Source organism: Cupressus sempervirens, chromosome 2, assembly GCF_028749045.1.
Source record: "Cupressus sempervirens isolate cs-2001-9-10 chromosome 2, ASM2874904v1, whole genome shotgun sequence".
In the NCBI taxonomy this organism is placed as follows: Eukaryota; Viridiplantae; Streptophyta; class Pinopsida; order Cupressales; family Cupressaceae; genus Cupressus; species Cupressus sempervirens.
In genome coordinates, this window is record NC_143119.1 from 722,292,420 (window position 1) to 722,314,840 (window position 22,421).

The 22,421-nt window shown below is 34.4% G+C and overlaps 1 protein-coding gene across 1 annotated transcript in view; it reads left to right on the top strand.

Moving 5' to 3' along the window:
* LOC149575415 (myosin-15-like) overlaps positions 1 to 22,421 on the top strand; it is a 226,018-nt gene that overhangs the window by 96,432 nt on the left and 107,165 nt on the right. Inside the window, exons 17-22 of the mRNA XM_089815148.1 lie at positions 798 to 929; positions 1,194 to 1,303; positions 1,579 to 1,639; positions 1,904 to 2,081; positions 5,999 to 6,204; positions 21,335 to 21,454. Of these exons, the coding sequence (XP_089671274.1) occupies positions 798 to 929; positions 1,194 to 1,303; positions 1,579 to 1,639; positions 1,904 to 2,081; positions 5,999 to 6,204; positions 21,335 to 21,454 (807 nt within the window). The remainder of the gene's footprint in view (positions 1 to 797; positions 930 to 1,193; positions 1,304 to 1,578; positions 1,640 to 1,903; positions 2,082 to 5,998; positions 6,205 to 21,334; positions 21,455 to 22,421) is intronic.

Below are 22,421 nucleotides of genomic sequence, written 5' to 3' on the forward strand. Positions count from 1 at the left end.
ACATTCTTCTCACCCTTGCCTCCAGCTCAAGGTATGAAGCAGTCGCTCAACACTCCTACCACATGTCACTCCAGGTCTTTCAGTTGTTGTAGAAGGCTCACTCGGTAACGTCACTCCTCCAACGGTATTTAGAGATAAACTAGGGCCCTTGGCAAGTTCTCTTTGCAACACCACTCCTCCAATGGTATTCAGAGATAGACTAGAGCCCGTGGCTTCCCTAGTTTGTACCCTTCAGTGTGGGACTTCTTTCCACAGAGGAAGGACCCCTAGTCCTTGCCTCTTTGGTCTTCTTTCTCTTCTATCTACTTTCTTGTTCTTTGCTTCCTCTTTCCCAAACATTGTTTGGTGTTCCTGTTGTGCACTGTCTCCTTGTTGTACGCTTTTAGTAATTTAGATCCTTTTGGTGGTCTCTAGTTGGACATTAATAAATTTATCTTATCTTATCTTATCTATTATATTTTGGTGCTTAGCTCACTTTTGCCCCATGCACTTTTTTGTGGTTGTATTTTTGTTTAGAGAAACTTTTTCAAGTCTTGTTTTAGAATTCCTTGTGAAATTTGACTGCATTTTAGAGAAAAATAAATTCTTATTCCTTGTTGATTTTTTCTTCTATATTTAGTTGAGTTTTGCTATGTGGACATTTTTGAAGTATTTTTATAAACTCTAAGTTTGTAGCTATGTTGAAATGGGGAATAATTTTTTACCACATATCTAGTTCTTGTATTATATTCTCCATGATTGAGTTTTGTCTCCCCCTTTTATCTACTTAACTACTGTTATTGGTTGAATTTTATCAGCAACAACTGCAAGCTCTGTTGGAGACACTTAACTGCACTGAACCACATTTTATACGTTGCGTGAAGCCTAATGCAAATAACAAGCCAGGGAATTTTGAAAGTCAAAGTGTTCTGCATCAACTTCGCTGTGGGGTTAGTGTAATTATAAAATTGAATAATTTTGCAGTTGTTCCTGTACATTTATTATTACTTTTAGTTGTAAATGATGTGCCTTAGGTGTCTGCTCTTATTGTGGCTTAGTTTTTGGATTTAAATTCTTCATTGTAAGGCATTTAGGATATGATTCATTTATTCTACATTTTACAAGAATAATTTTTTTTGGTGAACTTGTGAATAGAAATGTATTGGTTTCAGATTGAATGCTAAGATGACATGATATGTATCTTTCCATTTCAGGGTGTGCTCGAAGCAGTACGGATAAGCTGTGCAGGTTATCCAACACGATGTACATATGACGAGTTTCTAGATCGTTTTGGACTTCTTGCACCAGAGTTTATTAATAGAAAGTATGTATTTTATTAAAGGTTTCTTGCTCAGGTTTCTAGGTGGTTATACATGACTAGTGGAGTGTAAATTCTGAATGGGGTTTGGTATTTATGTGGATTGCCTAAACTGGGTGACTTTGAAGATCTATCAATAGTAGCAATGAAGTAAAATGAGGACCTGCATAGGTTAAGTGCTAATTATTGGCTATCCAGTATGTTTCTGTTACTCAACATCTAAGTATTTTTGATGTCGTTTGATACTTGCTTTGACACTTGTATTTTCTTTGGACCTGTAGCTATGATGAGAAAGTTACCACTCAAAAGTTGCTGCAAAAGTTAAATCTTCACAATTTCCAAGTAATCGTTTACTTCTTAACTATGATTTTTGAAAACTTTGTTTTTATCAGTAGGTGACAGCACCACCTTATGTTTTATTAGAAAATGTTGGTAGGGAGCATGTGTCTTTTTACATATGCCTGAATTAGCCACTGCAAAACCAAATGAGAACATAGGTGGACATTTATATCAATACACATGACACAGTTGTATTTGCAGTTTTGTTTTGCTTTTGTGTAATGGTTAGCCAGTGGTTCTCTGACAAACATTTTGTTATATTTGCAGTTGGGTAAAACAAAGGTTTTCCTTAGGGCTGGGCAGATTGTGGATTTAGATGTTCAAAGAGCACATGCTCTAAATAATGCAGCAAAAGTCATTCAACGTTTTGTTCGTGCCTTAATTGCACGTAAAGAATTCTTTAGAACATGTGGTGCTGTCATTACCATTCAAACTTATTGCCGCGGTATGTAGATATAAAGGATATATTGGACAAATGATATAATTAGTTTCTTGGTATGTTTGATTTAAATCATTGCTACCATAGTGGTGTACTGTTTCATAATTTTGGAGTTAGCCTTTAATCTAGGTTTTGATATGCTATTTAATGGCTTTCTATATGTAATTTTGTTATCTTTCATATGATTCAATTCTTATTACAAAGAACTCACATATACAGTTGAATACCTTTACATAGGCGAACGTGCTGTAAAAACTGCAAGATTAACATATCTAGTATTCAATCACAACGTAATTCCTTGCTCTCTATAAGACTGGTGTGTTACCATTATAAACTGTATTTCTCCAAGATAACACAAAATAGAACAATGCTATTCTTGAAATTACAAGAGAATGCTTTAAAATACTTTATTAAAGCAGAAACTTATGGAATTTTTAGGTATGCACACTGCACAATATTTTGATTCTGGGGTTCTGCATCGAATGTAAATATCTAATTGAGTGTTTTATCCATACATGCAACACTGAATGCCAACATTTTGGGGTTTGTGGCAAGATTACAGATTAAGAAGGATAAAACATCAAACTTGAACAAGCACAACCTCCTTTTGGTTAAATCAAAGAGTACTATTTGTTTGTTGAAAAAGATTTAGTTTGATTAGACAAACAGATGTTTACTACTGGCTAAAGGGCCAGTATTCTACATCACTAGGAAATGATTAAATCAAAGAACATCATGTGGTTCCTGAATTTGGGATTAGAAACATATATTTGATAGTAAATGTATAACAACACCTGAACTATATCTGTAGGATAAGCTTTACATTCTCCATTGTTTTCAATGCACAAACATGGTGGCTTTGTTTCAACCTTTGAATGACAATTAACATTATACGACAGTAGCTGGTTTCCTACTGTAGAATATGTTTAAAACCCATATTTATAACAATTCTTTTGAAAACTTTAAAGAGAAAATAATGTTTTAAAATTAAACCCAACCCTTGTCCTTTTGAAAGGGCAAGAAAAACTCCAAAATAGCATCATAAAATTGCTTTGCTCCAACAACTGGTTGACTTTGGATGGTGACATGAATGGCTTGATATCTAGATTATTTTTTCGTAGCACTTTATATTACGAAGTAATTGGAAAATATTTGCTTGATATTAACAGTGATCAAGAGATCAATTTATACAAGAGACTAAACGATGTTTCCTCAAGAAACAATGGTAAAGAATAGGAACATTCTATTCTAGAAACATAAAACTTAACATTAGAAATGTTCTAATATTTATAGGAGATTACAATAGATAACCATTAGATACTAAACGGAGACAATATATCTATTATTGCAATACCCCCCCTTAATGGTTAATCTATCTAGAGCACAAAATTGTTTCACAAAAGGCAGATTCTGTCTGCTCAGCGTGCTCTGCACTGTTCGCTGTGGGCTACGAACTAGATTGCTTAGACCAAGACCAGCTTCAGTAGGTTGAGTTGCAGTACCCAGAACCATCTTATCGCTGTTGCGACATTCGAAGATGGTTAGCATCCGTTGTTTCCACGTGCCATAATTGCGACCGTTGAACTTCTGATTTCCCTCGAGCAAAATAATAGCTAGAGATACAATTGCACGCTTTCCAATGAAAAACATAAAAATTTGTGAAGGCACATACTTCAAGGGTAAAAACCAGAAGACCTAGATAAAATGAAGAGGTATTTAAAAGAGAGGTTGAAAAACCCAGAAGGAATATGCTATTGGATTCTGGAGCTACTAGCTCAAAAATCGAGGCATCTAGAAAAATCGGACAACCCTGATGAAGTGTCGGAAAACCCACAAAGAATATTTAAAAATATTTCAGATCTAGTACTGAAAAATTAGGGTTTTGAACAAAAACGACCTTGGTTGAATAAAAGCTTCAAAAAAGCTTAGAAAAATGACATATTTGGAGAGAAAACCTCACATGATCTACAGGTCTTTTAGCCATGAAGTTGTAAAAGGCAAGTTGCGTCTGCTTAGTATGCTCCTATTGTTCACTTTGGGCTATGAACCCAATTGCTTAGATTGGGCAGCAAACTATTTCCGACATTCAACCTTCATGTGACCAAACTTGTGGCAATAGTTGCATTGAATGTTCTTCTAGGAACCTTCAGAAGCTGGAGTAGAGGACTTTTGCCAACACTTGCCTTTATCCTTCTAAAAGGATTTAGTAGCAAAGACTTGCTTTGTGGAGGTGGAGTTGGAACAACTACTAAAATGTTGTTTCCACTGATCTTGCTGAAGCAGGAATATGCAGAGATCTGTGAATTTTAGATCAACACCAGAAGAAGTGATATTGAGAGTCTCGATTAAATTCTCATAGGACTCGGGTAAACTCCTAAGAGTGATGACCACAATATCCTTTTCCTCCATGTTGCAACCATTGGCAAGCAACTAATTATGGATTTCCTGAATCCTATTCAGGTGAGCCTGGAGTGATGTTTGCTCATCCATGACAATAGAAAACATAGTGTTCTTAAAAAAGAAAGCTCTGCTTTTGTTAGAAGTCTCATGAAGATTTTTGGGATGTGCTGATATCTCGACAGCTGTCTTGCCGGATGGAATCTGAGAGAGCTAATCATTAGCTATGGATATTTTGAGAAGCATCACCGCCTTCTGATTATTCAGCTCCCATGTATCCTTATTAGTGCCAGGGGCAGTCAAACACTGTGTAACACCGAAAACAATTTGGTCAATATTTGGATATTCAAAAATTGCTATTTTTTGCTACTTACAAGTGCCATAATTCCAACCATTAAATTTTGGATTGCTATCGAGCAAAATGTTAGTCAAAGATAGGAAGTTTTCCAGTGAAAAAGCGTGAAAATCTATGAAGGCACATACTTCGTGGCAAAAAATGGAAGACTTAGAAAAATTGAAGGGGTGCCTAGAAGAGAACTCAAAAAACTCAAGAAAACTATGTTGTTGGTTTCTAGATCCATTGGCTTGAAAATTGAGGCATAGAAAAAATCTGACAACCCAGTTGAGCTCTCGACAAACCAATAACAAATCTTTGATTAGAAAATTTTTTAAGTAAGGTTTTGAACAAAAATGTCTTAGGCTGAAAAAAACTTGAAATCAATGGTGAATTCATAGCAAAAAATATAGTTTTTGGGTGTGAATCTGTTACTGAGGGTTTTAAGAACCCTTGGCGTCGCTACCAGCCTAGATGTGCAGAAAAAGTAGATGAAAATGCACAAAAAACAATTATTTTTTAAAAAACGGCCTAGAAAAAAACCATGAATATTGATGGTCAATATTCTCAGAAAAACCCTAGTTTAAAGCAAATATTTCAGAAAAATAATTTCAAAAATAGGGTCTGATAATTTCAGATTAGAAATTATGATTTTCGTTTTTTTTAAGGAAGTGGCTCTGATACCATATTGCAAAGTAATTTGTAAAATGTTTGTTATTAACAGAGCCGGAGTGGTCAATATATACAAAAGAATCAAACGATGTTTCCTTAGGAAATGATTTTTAAAGAATAGAAACATTCTATTCTAGCTCAAAGAACGCTAACAAAAAACTACAGACTAACTAATATTAGAAACATTCTAATATTTGCATTAGATTACAAATAGATAACCATTAACTAATAATAGAAGCTTATCTAATATCTTAATAAGTGCTTATCGTGGAAGTACAATATATCTTTAAGATAAACATGAACATGAAAAGCAAGCAAAAGTAATAATAATTATCATTGTTTAAAAATAAATTATTTAATGGTTGTAGATCTGAATTCCAATCGCTGCCTAAATTATCAAGATGAGATTTATAATCATTGACAAGTCAATTTTTAAAATCTATTCTGTACTGTATTTATAGCATTAATCACTTGTTATTGATTGTAAGCTTACACATTGATGGCTAAACATAATTGATAGGGTTTCTTGCTTGCAAACTTCTTGATCGTAGACGGAGAGAAACTGCAAGTACAATTATTCAGAAACATACTCGTAGGTGGTTGCTTGAGAAGGATTACATGCTGCTTCGGTCTGTTGCCATTATTGTCCAGGCTGGCATTCGTGCATCTTTTGCTAACAAAGTATTTTATATGAAAAAGAAAACAGTAGCTGCAACTAAAATTCAGGTATGTCTTATGGAAGGGACTGAGATTATAGCGGTAACTCATTCTCATTACAAAGAATCTTGAATTATTGAACGTGGGTATTTCATAAAATGATTGGTCTCGTAAACACTTTTTGAAGTATTTTTATGATTGTGTCATCATCTTATGAAGTATCCTGCAATTATCTTACTGTTCTATTTAGTAGAATTGTGTTGAACTAACTTATGCAAGAACTGTGTATAACACAAATGCGTTCTTATTTCATACTTGTTTGGAATATTTTAACCGAAGATGGAGGGGTCATGAAATAACTAGTATGATTTAGTTTTATCTAAATTAGATGAAATAATCTTATAAAATACAATGTGGTCATCTTATCACCCTCTTATGTGAAACTGTACTTGAACAAATCTGTTCTTTTTTTCCTTCAATATGCAACTTGTTCAGGATGAAATGTTAGGATATAAAATCAAATTCCTTATGTACAAATTGAAAATTGATTACACAGGCATTGGACTGCAGTGTTTGAAGCTTCACTTTTCACTGACTGTTCTTAATTTATTTACAGTAATGTGTGTTCTTGTATTAGAAACTAATTATGTTAATTTTTCTGTAGTAGTTTTAATACTTAAATGGCCAGGAAAAGAGTTTGTCAATATTGAAGCTGTCCGATTCTCAAAAATTTCATCTTGAGTTTAGATATGTGTAATATTCTAGTCCTGGATGATGTTTTCCATTTCTAGTTTTCTATGCCAATTATGACTTTGACCTATGTATATAATCTGATTTTTTTTGGGTTTTATGTTTTTCTGACCTTTTTTTTTTGCCAAAATTGATTGCAATACATAAGTACACATGTTAAAATGAAGCTAAATCTAATTGCTAATAATAGCCAAGCTCTGACAAATCTGTTTTTATATAATTTTTACGAAAATCACACATCACCATACCTAGATAATGTGGACTGATGAAGCACACCAGTGAGCTATGCTAAATCTGAAATTATACCAGAGCCGTTCTCTTACCCAGACCAGAAAATCAATTTCCAATTGAACTTTAAGGGATTAGCTGATTAGTATGGCATAGAATATGCAGTCACGGGCTGAAAATGGCTAGCACCAAGTGCTTGGAACGCTGAATCTTCTGATGTGTATCTGTTGTTTTTTATAAACCACTGATTTTTTTTCCCAGATCTGCTGAAGTTTGGTTAAAAATCCTGGTTTTTTCCAATATGTTCAACTGAGTGTAAATTGAGGGATGAGGCATTGGTGGTGCTGTGCCCTAGTCTTGTTGACTTCTGCCCTCACAACTATAGATCTGCAAATTTAAGATTGAAGGCTTTTCCTAAAAATTTCTGATCTGAAATTCATTCTCAAATGGCCAGAGTATGATTTGTTTTACCTGTAGAACCCATTGGGTGGTAGTCCAAACCTGCAAGCTTCCAAATCTCTGACAGTCTTTGTTCTTAGAAACAAATCAGATGAAAAACCCTTCAGAGATCTCCAACATATAACTAGTGTGAAAACTGGCTCTCCAACTTCTTTATCTTCATTTCCATTTTCCCCTCCAAATACAATTTCAAATTAAGATTTTTACTCACCCTTTTAATCATAAAATAATGTTTAATTTAATGTAATCCCTCTCGTAGGTATTATAATTTCATGAGGGGGTCATATCCATGGTTCAAACTTCCCCTTTTAAGTTAATTAGTTATGTGCCTAGGGAATTGTGCCAAGCCAACAACTTACTGTATTCTAAAATGATTATAATTTATAATAATCTCTTTTAATAATTATTTAATTAGTCCAATCAGTGCAAGTTCATCCTAAAAAATAGGGATTCGTCCTAAAATCTTGGAGACTACCCAAGACTGGCAAAATTTGCTCTTGAAGCCCTCATATGTGTCATAAGTTCTTGAAAGGGTTCCCTGTCCATCTCATTTGCCTATGGGACCCTGCTGATTGGCCAGTTTTGCTAGCTGGTACTAACACTAAGGGAGGTGTAAACATGGTGACATTGCAATATGTGAGCTATATTTTACATCATGCTTCATTTTATTAAAGAATGTTCAGAAATGAAAATATTAAGTTGATTTATGTGGAAAGATTTACCTAATTTTGAATTCCGTTTGCTATTATGGAGCATTGGGAGAAACAACTTGCTTATCATGGATAAAGAAATGATTTCATGCTCAGAAGGATGATCTCTTCAAATGATATTTTTCACTTGGTTTCGTTTGTCTTTTAAATTTCTGTTTGTTTTGTTTGGTTACCTCAATATTATTCAAGTGTTGATTTTCATGTCTTGTATTGTTATAAATTTGTTCTTATAGCTGTATGTAGTGCTTGTCGAGAGTTACATTATAGTAGCTTGAGTATTGCATTATTTTAGAAGTCACTCCCAAAAAATTGAACTATTAAATGTCATCCTTGTAGATTTTTTAATTTAGTTATATAATAGGGTGCATTTTGGTAGAGGTGTCACCTTACGAGCTTTTTGATTGATGGAAATCTCATGGAGGAAAAAGACTCTTGCTAGGACCTATAAAGAAATCAACAAGGCCTTCAGAGAGCTTTGTGACAGTAACAATAACATTTGGATCAACCATGGTAACTGAACAAAGTTAATTGGGAGGTTGGGGGATTATAAGAGATCAGTGGAAATGTTTAGCCTCGTAGTCGGTGCTAGCATGAAGATTTGTTGAATTTTTGAGTGCCAAATTTTAGGGAAAAAGATTACATGGTTGAATGTTTCAATGGCAAAGATTGTAATGTTCTACATGTCAGCAATTTACTTCAAATGTTTTGATATAGCACGAAACAAAATAATGTGTAAAGTTTTTTTTGTAATTATTAAGGGAGACTACGTTTGACTCTGTATCTTGAGAGCTTGAAAATGGAATACAAACATTATAAAGCAAGTGTTAAATATGTAGCAGCAAGAGAAGTGTTGTATTATATGATTCTCTCTATACATTAAGACATATATATATATATGATCGGTGTTAATTGAATCTGACATTATTGCTTTGTAACCCCTTTTGTTATTGGGGACCAAATTAGCATGACACCTGAGTGATTACTGTTATCGGGAGTTTGTTTATTAAACATTGAATTAAGAAATGCATGGCCCTTAGAGCCATGACTCTACGTGGCCATTGGCCACATAAAGTCATGTCCCTACGGGACATGCACCTCTTCTCTCCACTATATATTTCAGATCACTGGTGTAATTTAATCACCAATAACAGCGGCAGTGGATTAGTCTTCATCCAGTGATATTGAAGTAATAAGTTCTAGCAGATTATACATTACATACATTACAGTTTGTGAACTACAGATATTACTAATCTCCTGCCATATATATTAGTGATTCAAATCAGATACAATATCGTATATTAGTTTATCTATCAGAGGTCCTGAAAACAATTACAGTAAGGAGCTGTCCATTTGTTTCAAAATCAAAGGAACAAGGTGAATATGCTCTTTTGCAGTAGATAAATTTTTTTCCCATGTGAACTTATGTATTGGAGAGACTGACCTAACACAACTAAATGATAGCAATCAAAATATAGAACCCACCATATGAGATGGTGTAATCTATATCAAATAATCAACATCAACCATTGAACCGTGCATGTAGACCAAGCAAGGGATGTTCGAAACAACTCTCATATGCCTAAAAATTAACATACTTGGCCATGACCTACTGCCATTATATCTGAGTGCAGCAACAGATAGGAGGATACTTATGTCATAATACCAAAGCAAAAGTAGAATAATCATCTCATAAGAATTACCCTTCAAGTAATCATGTTTCCACATACTTCAATCCATACCAAAGGTTGATGTAGATCCACACAATTCTGAACATGTAGTGAACAATGATGTAGGACAACCACTTGTCACTAAATAACCCATGTCATTTGGCTCTAATGTCGACTAATAAGTAGCTTTACAGTCGTAAGAATCAGATGCCAACATTAAATTTGCAATGTAGACATCTTCCTTAAACCAAAAATTAATTCAAGAGTGGCTGATCCACTAAGATAAAGATAAAAATAAGGATAAATTTATAAATGTTCAATGAGTGACCGCAGATGTGTCAAAGGGATTGAGAGAACAACAAGAAAGACCCAACAATAGGAGCACAAAATATTGACCAAAAACCATCAAGAAAAGAGAAGAGGAAGGAACTTGGAACAAGCAACAAACTAAGACCCCAATGAGCTGAGGGGATGGAAGGGGCAAGAAGGAAATCCCACCGTCCTAACAAAGGTAATGAGCCAAAGAGATAGAGAAGAACCCTCTAGTAATGTGGTGGTAGTGGAGTGATGTCGACGGTGTTGCTATCTCTATGTTAGTAGGTACCGCAAACTAGAAGTGGTTGTATGACTTGGATTGTATCTTTGTAAATAATATCTTTAGGGTCTCACAAATCTAGGCTAAGAAGGTGTATCCAAGTGCCTTTTGGTGCCACAAACCATATCTTGGAAGAAAGACGTAATGAGCTAATCCAATAAAGGTTCTTGGGGTTGTTGGAGAGAGTGGTCCTGCAAGCCGGTAGCCTCCTGAAGATAAAGGGTAACACATCCTTGATTTGTGTACCTGAAGAAGGAAGAGATGGAGCGAGGCTCTTTGAGGAGACAATAGAGCCTACCTCTAATATCTTAATAAATAGTACAACGAAAGATAATGTGTTGCACATACTCCACCTCAATAAGAGTGCACAACTGATAAATCCTTTTACCTCGATCTAACAAGTGGTCAATCTCAATACGAGATGATGGGAATCAACTTTGGAAGATCCAAGAGGAATCTAGAGGGACTGTTGTTAGTAACGAGAACTAGAAGTGTAACGAGGATGAACAATGATACTATCGTGAATCTCTAAAAAGTTCTAGCGTAGAACACCATCTTTGGTCGGAGCCCCTGATGAGGATTGACTGAAGTAGATTGAATGTAGCGTTTGTAGATAACATCTCTGATGCATCTGTTCAAACCTTTCCTAGAGGGGAGAAAGAGGGAAGGGGCACCCAAATAGTATTGGAAAGGGGGAAGATGGTCAATCAAGGCCTTAATAGTACTCAAAAAGGAGGCGAGCTCAACAATCACACCATGAGACCCTAGAATTAGCGAAGCCATAAAGATGGTGGAGGAACCAAACAAGGTCAATGATGGTCTCAAGCATGAAGGGTTGGGCCTAAATCTTAGCAAGAACAACACTATGATGTGTGGACCATTTGCATTTGATAAACAATCGAAGATGGAGAACTTGGACCCGTTTAATAGAGGTCCAATCAGATTCCAAAAGAGAAGGGCCCAAAACCATGGACCCATAGAGAAAACTCGGGCACACGAGTGTTTATATGTCTCATCTTGGACGAGATGTCTTGGAAGTGATGCTTGAAGCACTGTTTGTCAAGAATAACTGGGGACCAAACCATTTGCAAATATGTGGTTGGATAGCAGGCCTAAAAACGAAATAGAGACTAGAGAACATGACCTCTTAGTAGGTGTAAGTTGTGACAATCTCAATCTTGGAACCATCAAACATGAAGTGAAGATGGGAAGTTTTGAGGCAATTAAAGACCATTATCGCAATCTTACCTATGTTCACAGATAGTCGTCTCAGATCATAGGAGGCCAAGTAGTCCAACTATCTCTTTAAGCCCTCAGGTGAGCAAGCTAAAAAAACCACATTGTTTCGTTTGATCCTATTTTTTTGGAAGGAAAAATGTTCTTCGACCCCTACAAAAGAACCTAGGACTTTACTAATTTTACTCTGTGCTTCTAATTTCCAATGTTTTGTTGTTAGAATTTCTAACCTAATCCAACTCACGAATCATTGTAGTTCGTATTTTGATAGATAAAATTTAGGTTCCTTTTCTACGCATTAAAAACCAAAATCTTTGAAAAAAATCTCTTGTTTCAAAAATTGATGATTCGCTTTGCAAGATTCCTCATTCCCTCCACTTAGCAAAGATGTTGTGTTCTTTATGGTGAAACTTGAAATGGAATAGGGCTTTGGATGAGATCATGAATGCCTTGCTATTTGTTGTCGATCAGGCTTCCCAGTTCCCCTATGCCTTCCTTCTAGCTTCTTGGCATATTATATGGCTTTCTAGACCTTGGGTTGCCCTAAAATATTTTTATCCTCTTGAATTTCTACCTTTGCATGAATAGTTGCATGATTCCCCTTTAGCAGTCTCAGTTCTATTTGATTTCCCTCTACTGAGTGGAATCTTGTTTGTGTATTTGTCAAAGGTGGAATATTAGCATAGACATGTTTGTTGTTCTTGACAATATTGTTTCCTCGTTTTGTCTGCCTCTTGCACTACCTTGTGATACTGCCATTTGAATGTTTGACCATATCTCAAATCCAATGTATTTAATGTGTATATGTAAAATCATTGATTACTGGGTCTGCTTAATATCATCGCTAATGCTGAGATGATAAAGTTTAATTTGAAGGGAACATAGTATTTGAAGATGAAAAGATATGGAAAATATATTGAATTAAAACTCAAAATTACATCAACATCAAGTGTAGCCTTGCCCGTATTATGGGCAATACCAGACAAAGCATTCTGACAGAGAACTAAATAAAAATAGGAGCGAAACAGATCTATGCATCTAGCACGATTTTAAAGTGGATCTTCTCCATGTTCGGTGGCTTGTAGAATTATTTAATTAGTGCAGCGAATATGTATTTCTTTTGTTGGCTTATTTTTGAGAAGACTAGAAACAACACAGCTAAAGAGTACCATAAACATTTGGGAGAATGTTGATATTGTCATTGTTCATGTTTACCATGACTGGTTGAAATTTGTGGGACAAATTTAGTGGACACTGAATTAGAAGAGTGAGGATACTACAAGCTGAGTTCAAGTGAAGTCTACATAGGTGATGGAAGCATCAAGGAGTACAAGGAAATAGTTGAGACAAGAAGGATCTCTTAGTGAGAGGGAATGAACTATGATTTGATTTTGTGCATATGATGAAAGTCTTTTGAAGCAAGGCGATACATTCTACAAACGGTCAAAATACCAAGTGGTGTTTTGAAAAAGGACTACTTGGATCATTTGGAGAAAGAGGTTGCTAGGAATGCATTCGACCTAGAAATGGTTATAGTGCAGGAACTGACATTCTTACTAGTGAACCATTAGGAAGGATGTTAATGAGCATCTTGAGATAAGTATTGTTTGTTATTACCTCTTGAATACTAATTTTATCTACATATTATATTCAATCTCTTAACTATATCCATGCATGTAGTATAAGAGTTATTTGCTTTATTATGCTCTTGTTCTTTACCTTGATCCCCAGGGATGATTCTTTGCAAAGAAGGAAAAGAAGAGCATAAAGAAGTTTGCCATATTTGATGTGATGCAAAATTTGTTTCGACAATGTAAGAATGTGAATTTTACATTGAGAGGGGGAACAATAAACAACGTTCCATTTCCATTTGAACCATCCTTAAAGAGAAGATGATTCAAAGGGGAGATGTTTCAAAAGGAATTTTCTGATTTGACATATATGGGTCTTCATTGGATCAAGGATGGTAGTGTACAAATAAGAAAAGAAGGTTGATACTTTACACATGCCATCAAATATTGCACAAACTCAATCTTATGATAATAGCTTTAAAGAAGTTGTGATCTAGGATTCATTAATCATCTAATGATCAGATTGGATAAAGTGTGGCTCTTGAAGCAAATATCCTTGATGATTGAGATTATGAGTAGGGAGTCTGACATTCCATCGGAAGCAACCTTGATAAAAAAAGGTCAACAGAAGAGAGGGAGTAAATAGAGGATATGTTTCATTTGACTTTTGACTTGGTCATATTGATTAAGAGGGAGTAGACCAGTCGAGATGTATTCAATAAATTTTCATATATGTAGGTTGGAAGGCCTTATGTTATCTAGATACTTGTTGAACTGGGGAAGCATGACACAAATTGTTGCCAGAAGGTCAAAAGGATGATATCAAGTTCAAAAGGAGTCTGACACTTCATCAGAGACAACCTTCTACTATGAGGTCAAATTTTTTTTTAGTGTTTCTTCGTGAATGAGTTCCAAGTGCAATCCCTTGTAATACATTCTTCTCTATGATGGATAAGGTTGAGGTGAAAACCTTATTCTTTGATATGGTTCATGGTGGATGTCATGACAACACCACATGATAGTATCTATGGTGACTTCATGCAAAATTTTGATGTAATGCGTGTATGGGTCTGCCCCTTGTGTACATCATGAGAAAGTGACGACTTCTCAATGATTATCACTTGTATTTGCAGAAGTTATTGGAAGGTGACGATCTTACAATAACTTAAATCATGATATACATTTTGTGTAAATGTTGAAATAGATCATGAAAGGCTTTATCTTGTAAATCAACATCTAAATGTTAGATGTCATTAAATTGACCATTTATAAGTTGTATGTATAGATATATGGTAGGTGTTTGGTGAATATCTCACCTTGATATTCTGATAGGCCATTACCGCATTGAGTACTTGGTGAATATCATTTAGTTGATGTTCTGATAGGAGGCCAATACTCATGTTACCTAATATGATATCAATAGAATATTTGATGAATATCGTGTGTTGATATTTTGATAGGCCAATGCTTATATAATATCCTATAATGGAAGTCTTCTGATCAAAGATTTCCTTGATGTTTCTTTCCTAATATTACCAATGGTGTAATGTCTGTCTTGTGTTTATCCTCCCTAGCTAAGAGGGAGTGTTGATGTTTGGTAGCTTCAATTGGATAAATGTAACAATATGTATAGTTACGAGATATAATTTATGTGATATATATATGTATATATATATATATATATATACATATATATATATATATATATATATATATGTATGTATAGAACTATAATTTGTAATTACGTTAAATTATCAAATTAACAAGTAGACATGTCCCTTGAAGGGACATGTCTCTTCATGACTTATACTTAATATAAATATGAATGAGACCTGCCTTTGGAAAATATGTACCAAAAACATGGCAATGCAAATACAATTGCAGCAATCCTCATTCCTCAACAATTCTTAACATTGTATTAGAGCAAGCATAAGAGACGATCAAATCATATTTTGTTAGAATATATATATATATTAATGTGAGAATCTATGCTTTTCAAAATGGTAGACAAAATGAGACTTGAAGACATATTCCAAGCTGCTTCAAATTTTGAAGCTTGGAAACTGCGTATGATGCTAATACTAAGAAAGCACGAGTTTAAACAATCGTGGAAAATCCTCCTAAATCTAAGGGGACTGACGAAATGAGTAAATGGGATATTGACAACACCAAAGCAATGGAGTTATTAGTAGATGGAGAAAAACATCATATACTACATATAATCTCAATGTTAGACTTTGCATATTGTTGAAGAATATGGATGGCTGCAAATGTAATAGCACTACATATGTTTTATGTGTTTTCCAGGCGCAGATCCGAATGCATATATATAGGAGTAGAAGAGACATGTCTAATGTTAATCAATATTAGTTATTGTAAGTTAATTTCATTTAGACATTATTAACAATAATAAATGTGTGTGTGAGAGAGAGTAATTGATGATTAATCAAATGCAATAGTGTTTAACCAATAACTATAGGGGATTAACTCTAGATGAGTTCAAACCGACTGAAGCTACAACATTAACACTCCCTATTTGGTAAGGAGGATTGTTATAGAACACATTGTGCTCTCAAGCATATATAGAGAGATATTATCTCAATATGATATTCTTTAAAAAAACTTATTTAAGGATATCAACATATGTCCATCAAAATAGATGTTATCTTTCAATATCATCCGAAGTATGATTCAATAAGGAATGCCAATCATATCATATTCATCATACTTACATTCTCTTGGTATTTGCATTAACATCATGTCCATGATGCCTACCAAGAGAATATGTCACATCCTAGAAGAATATGGGTTATCTGATCTCCGACACACTCTGGGACAACAATTGAATGTAGTCTATTAGATAAGAGTCATGATCTCAAGGACAACAACTTAATGTGGTCCATCATGACAAAAATGACAAGTATTATGATCTCTGGCACATTCCGGGATGACAACTTAATGTAGTCGTATCATGATATATTCATTATCATGATCTTCGACACATTCCAAGATCACAACTTAATTTAGTCCATCATGATGACAGGTCAAGCCATTGTTAATATCGTCTCCTTACAATAGCGACCTCACAAAACCATTAGTGAAAGATCATTACATTTCATGACACTATCCACACATGCGAAATAGTAACTCACAAGATATTCACCATGAACCATGTTAGCGGATGGATCCACCAAAGCTGCTCCTAGAGGGTGGAACAAAGGCTTTCACAAAAACCTTCTCTCTCACAGAGAATAATGTAGTACAAGGAATTTTATCGCGAACTTCTTCCTCATTAAGCAGATCTCTATCTGTTGACTTTTATGTCCAAGGTTGCTTGTTAGACTTCCTTCGAAACAAAATGTCCAAGATCCTTTGATGTCAATTGAAGTAGATCCTCTAGTTACTCACTCTTGAACTATTGTCATAAGATCATCTAAACAACCAATCTTAATCTTAGAACAAAACTCCATCACAATCTGCTCCGTCTTGATGAAAGAGCCCTTTGTCTAATCTTTATTTCATAGTTCTGTATGTGATCACTCAACAACATTCCTAACGCAACATTCTTCTTTCTCTGAAAGAATATTCCTGTAGACCAAGAAATGGAACAAGAGTACATCAAGGCAAATGGTTCTTAATATTCATAAAAGCAACTGACTACAATAAACAAGTACTGATGATATTAAAAAATTATAACTTATTTGCACATCAACATCCTTGACACAAGTTGGTCCAATGAAGGTCCATATGCATCAATTCAGAAAATGCCTCTATATAAGCATTTGTCAAACAATGGGAATGGAACATTGGTTATTATTCCCCCCACAATGTAACATTCCCTCTTATTCCATTGTTTATAGAGTTTTTAATCCATTGTGGCAACAAAGAGAAAGACAAATATTTGCTTTGTTGCACTTAGTTGTGTAAACCACAAGCTCCAAATATTAAAGCTTGATGATTAATATTCCCAACACTTTCATAGTATGCCTTCAACATTACATTCAATGCCTCCTCCAGTTCCCATGAACATTATACACAACATGATTGCCTTGACTTTATAAACCATGTCAATCAACATCTTAAATAGAGTAGCAACCACTTTAGGGTCGGAATTTGATGTTACATTTACAAATGCATTTGTTGGAAATTTGTTTAGCGCTCCCCTCAGGATTTGTGACAAGGGCTTAACCGCCTCCTGTGTACTATAAGTTGAGTGGTTGTATCGTGCATTGATAGATTGGTCTTTTGGTGCAATGACAACTCCACTATGACAAGTTGTATTAGAGCTTGGTCATAGGATCGAATCCTTAGACTCTTGGGTAACGCTGAGGGGGAGATTGTTGGAAATTTGTTCAGCGCTCCCCTCAAGATTTGTGACAAGGGCTTAACTACCTCCTATGTACTATAAGTTGAGTGGTTGTATCATGCATTGATAGATCGGTCTTTTGGTGCAACGACAACCCCACTCTAACAACATTTTGGTCCACAAGGTTTGCTAATGCACCCTTGAATTTCTAGAGTTCTCTCAAGTCAACCTCGACATTCTTTATGCCAATCAAGTGGTGGGATTCATCAACAAAGTGATCGCCATGATTTCCACAACAACCTAGTTTCTAGGAGCAATCCTTCCAGAAGGTTCATGCTTGCAGTTTCCTTACCTAGAATATTGCCAATTGTCCCAATCGTACCAAGTTGGTTAATTTGTCTACAAAGAATTCTACTTCGTCCGAGCTAACATCAGTACTGAAAGTGCAAAGCTTGGAAAGATGAGGAATTCCATCCATAACTTTTCTTTCCACAATGATGTCCACACCGTCTCTTTAGCATCATTAGTTTGAACTATTTTATATAATGACAACCTTGAAGAGTACATATAGTAGCTATTCACAACTTTAATATATTAACAACAGAGACATAATGCACAGTAGAACCAAAAGATGCTATCAAGTAATATTTTCAATCAAATTGATGCAAGACTATATTAAATGCCTCGTCAAGAAAGGGCATCTAGAAATTAGTATCTCTTTGAACCTCTTATACTTTATAGAGTATTTCTCTTGCAATTCTCATTGAAGCCACAAGCTCACATGTGCACCTTAAACTATCCTCTTGTATAGTCTATTTTCTATTTTTATTCTTATTTTCATGATATCTATTGATTCTTTTACTGGCAACAATATGTTGAAGTTTGGACAAAAAACCCAAACAACAATTTTGTGAAGAGTTAATTATGGTAATATTAAATGGACTTCCTATTTCATCGAAAAACTTTAGACAAGGAATATGTGCTTGTTCTAAACTCCCCAAATTTGATCAACTAAAAGCTGACTACATTCAAGAAGAGTGTAAGCTAAAATCTAGAGGAATTGACATTGAATCGACACATGAAGACATTCAGATTCTCATCACTGATATGAAAAGAAAAGGGGCGAAAAATGGTAAACAATCATTCAAGAAACATAAAGATCTTTCTAAAATACAAGGTTTTAGATTTAACAACTATAGTCACACTATAGCAAGAAGTCCTGACAGACTCAAACATCAAGCTTCCTTCGTTCAAGTCAGTAATTCAAACTTGCATTCTAACTGAATTAAGAGGTAGTTTAGGATTCTTTACCATTTGTACCGAGCTTGTTACAAGAATGAAGGTGAAACACTTCGGAGGTAAACTTTGTATGTTGTAACTACTGAGAAAAGTCTTAGGATATCTGATTATTGTACTAATGAAGTACTTATTAATGAATGTTATTTCATAGTGGCCTCATGTACATCATGAGGAAATGACGATTTCCTAATGGTTATTACTTCTATGTGTAGAAGTCATTGAATGGTGACGATCTTATATTAACTTAATTTTCTGTTATGATGGATACCTAATGTGGCTAAGCAGATCATGATAGATTATATCTTGCATGGTGAATTGATTTCCTTAAACTGGTCATGAATGTTAATATGGTAAGCGCTATGAGAATGCGTGCGCACATACCTTATGAAAATTTTGAGTAAATGGTGAATATCATGCAACTTGATATTCAAGAGGAGAGTACTTGGTAAATATCATGTGACTAGATGTTCAAGAGGCCATTACTCAAGAGTACTTGGTAAATATCATGTGACTAGATGTTCAAGAGGTCATTACCTAAGATTACTTGGTGAATATTATGCATCTTCATGTTCCAAAAGCCATGACTCGAGTACTTGGTGAATGTCATATGACTTGACATTCAAGAGGCCATCAATCTTGATATGATGAGATGATATCTGAATGTTGAATAACTTTTGTTCAAAGATATCGTTAAAACTTGCCATTCCTTATTTTTACATTGAGGTAATCTTGTGTTTATCCTCCCTAGCCAAGGGGGAGTGTTGATGCTTTAATAGCTTTAGTTGGATGAGAAAACCTGTGGGAATATACATATATACATACATACATATATATATGTATATATATATACATATATACATACACACACACACACACACATATATATATACACACACACACACACATTTAGACATATATGTATACATACATACATACATACATACATGTATGTATGTATGTATATTCCCATAGGTTTTGTCATCCAACTAAAGCTATTAAAGCATCAACACTCCCCCTTGGCTAAATAAATATAGATGTTTTTAATATTTATTATGAAAATATAAATGACTTAACAGAAATAATATATATTATATATTACATATACTTCTATAAATTATAATAGTTATTATATAAGAAATCACAAATCAAATGTTTGACAGAATGATTCATAAAGTAGGTGGATCACATGTCAAAGTTTGATCATATATAAATTGAAGTTATTACAAAGAAAACTGTGGAGTCATGACCATGATGGGACATGACCCCATGATGGAGTCACATTCCATCGTGGATGTGACTGCAGGCACATTTTCCTTTTTCCTATACTTATATGAGCTGTGTGTGGTGAGAAAGAAATCACCAAACACATAAAAATAGAAGTCTTCTAAGCTTCTATCTCATGTGCAACATTAACAACACAGAGTGTAGATTGTTATCAGTATGCTTCCAAGTCAAAGAGACCTATATTTATTATTATATAATAAGTATGAAAGGTTGTAAGGTGTAGCGTATTATGTCAGACAAGTACAAAGTCAGACAAGTACAAAGTACATTGGAGAATTTATGTCACTGAGGATCATATATATATAAAATTAAATTTCAATATATATATATATTAATTTAACACCACAAATCTGATTATTCTTAACACATTTCTTCATATATATTTTGCCATTTCACGGGTTTTGAGGGTTTGATAGATTTGCCAGAGATTAATTAAGGTTTCAGACACATTTTTTATACAATTTAAAGTTGGAAGAATTGTTGAAATCAATTATCAACAGTTTTTCTAAAAGATGGGAAGTTTTTGGGGGAATTTTTTTTTTCTAGGACTGATTGCAGAAACTTGGTATACAGTAGGATGTTTTGGAGATTCTGCTTCTTTGCTATAAATAGTATTACCAACCTTTGAAGGGAAGAACATTGGGATGTCTTTTTGAATTAGAAACCTATCAAGACTATCTGCAATGACAATAACTCCAGCTCTTCTAGAAGAACTAAATGTTGTCTTATTTGGAAGACAATGTACATTCCCCTTTGTTGGGGTTGATATTATGGAGAACAGCTAGAGCTATAATTTCTTTAACTAGGTCGTTGCAAGGGTTTAGAGTTAGAATATCTTTTTGTTGGTTAGTGTTTGTTATGATAAGTGAAAATATTGTATTTATATTTTATGCAAATGTTTTGCATAGTAGTTACAGAGATAATGATCCCTCAATATATTGTGCACACAAGCACTGAAACTTAATTTGTTAAATAAATTTAGAGAGGCTGAATATCAAAATGACTCAGATTTTTCTTGTGTAGTATATAATTGAGTGACTTTTTAGTTTCGATATATTTTGCATCTTATTGATTTTTATTTCCTTGTTTTGAAGAGACAATGGCATATGTACAAAGTTCGATCATATTTCTGTCGATTGCGTAAGGCAACAATTGCTTTTCAGTGTGCATGGAGATGCAGGGTTGCGACAAGGGAACTACGTAGATTGAAGTTGGTATGTAGTGCTAATTTAATATTATTATTCTCCTGGGTTTTTTTTTTTTCTATTTTAGTAGGTTTAGGGTTTTTGGATGACAATTAAGTTAGCTATCTTAAGTTGATGATTTTTCAAAACATGTTGATATTAGAATAGTTTAAACATCTGAAACATATGAAAATCTGGATATGTCAAGTGTTTACATCAAACTAAGAAACCTTGACGAGGAGGAAAACTTAACCCCTCACATATATACAATTACAAAATGGGGGTGAGGAAACAGTCCATAATTACATCAGATACATGTACATATTATACACCAGGCAGATGCAGGGTTGTGACAAGGGAACTACGTAGATTGAAGTTGGTATATGGTGCTGATTTAATATTATTATTCTCCTGGTTTTTTTTTCTATTTTAGTAGGCTTAGGTTTTCTTGATGACAATTAAGTTAGATATCTTAAGTTGATGATTTTTCAAAACATGTTGATATTAGAATAGTTTAAACATCTGAAACATATGAAAGTCTGGATATGTCAAGTGTTTACATCAAACTAAGAAACCTCGAGGAGGAGGAAAACTTAACCCCTCACATATATACAATTACAAAATGGGGGTGAAGAAACAGTTCATAATTACATCAGATACATATACATATTACAAACCAGGCAGCCTGCCATCGAAAAGTTCACTTGAGAATATTCAACTAAAACCAAAATCAACAAAAAAGGTGCCATAGCATTGGGGTCAACTGCCCCAACCATGATAAGAACTGAAAGCATTTTCCATAGCAGAAAATCAGTCACGAGTAGGGCAGATCACATTATCCCATCTGGCCACCCCATGGTCTTCTATTTGACCAGCAGTCTCTTTAGTATTATCCATAGGTTCAGTTTCAAAACTAGCATTGGATCTTCCTTCATCTTCATTGATTCTGAATTCCTTCATTATCTTAGTGAACTTATCAAGCTTCTCAGATCTAACA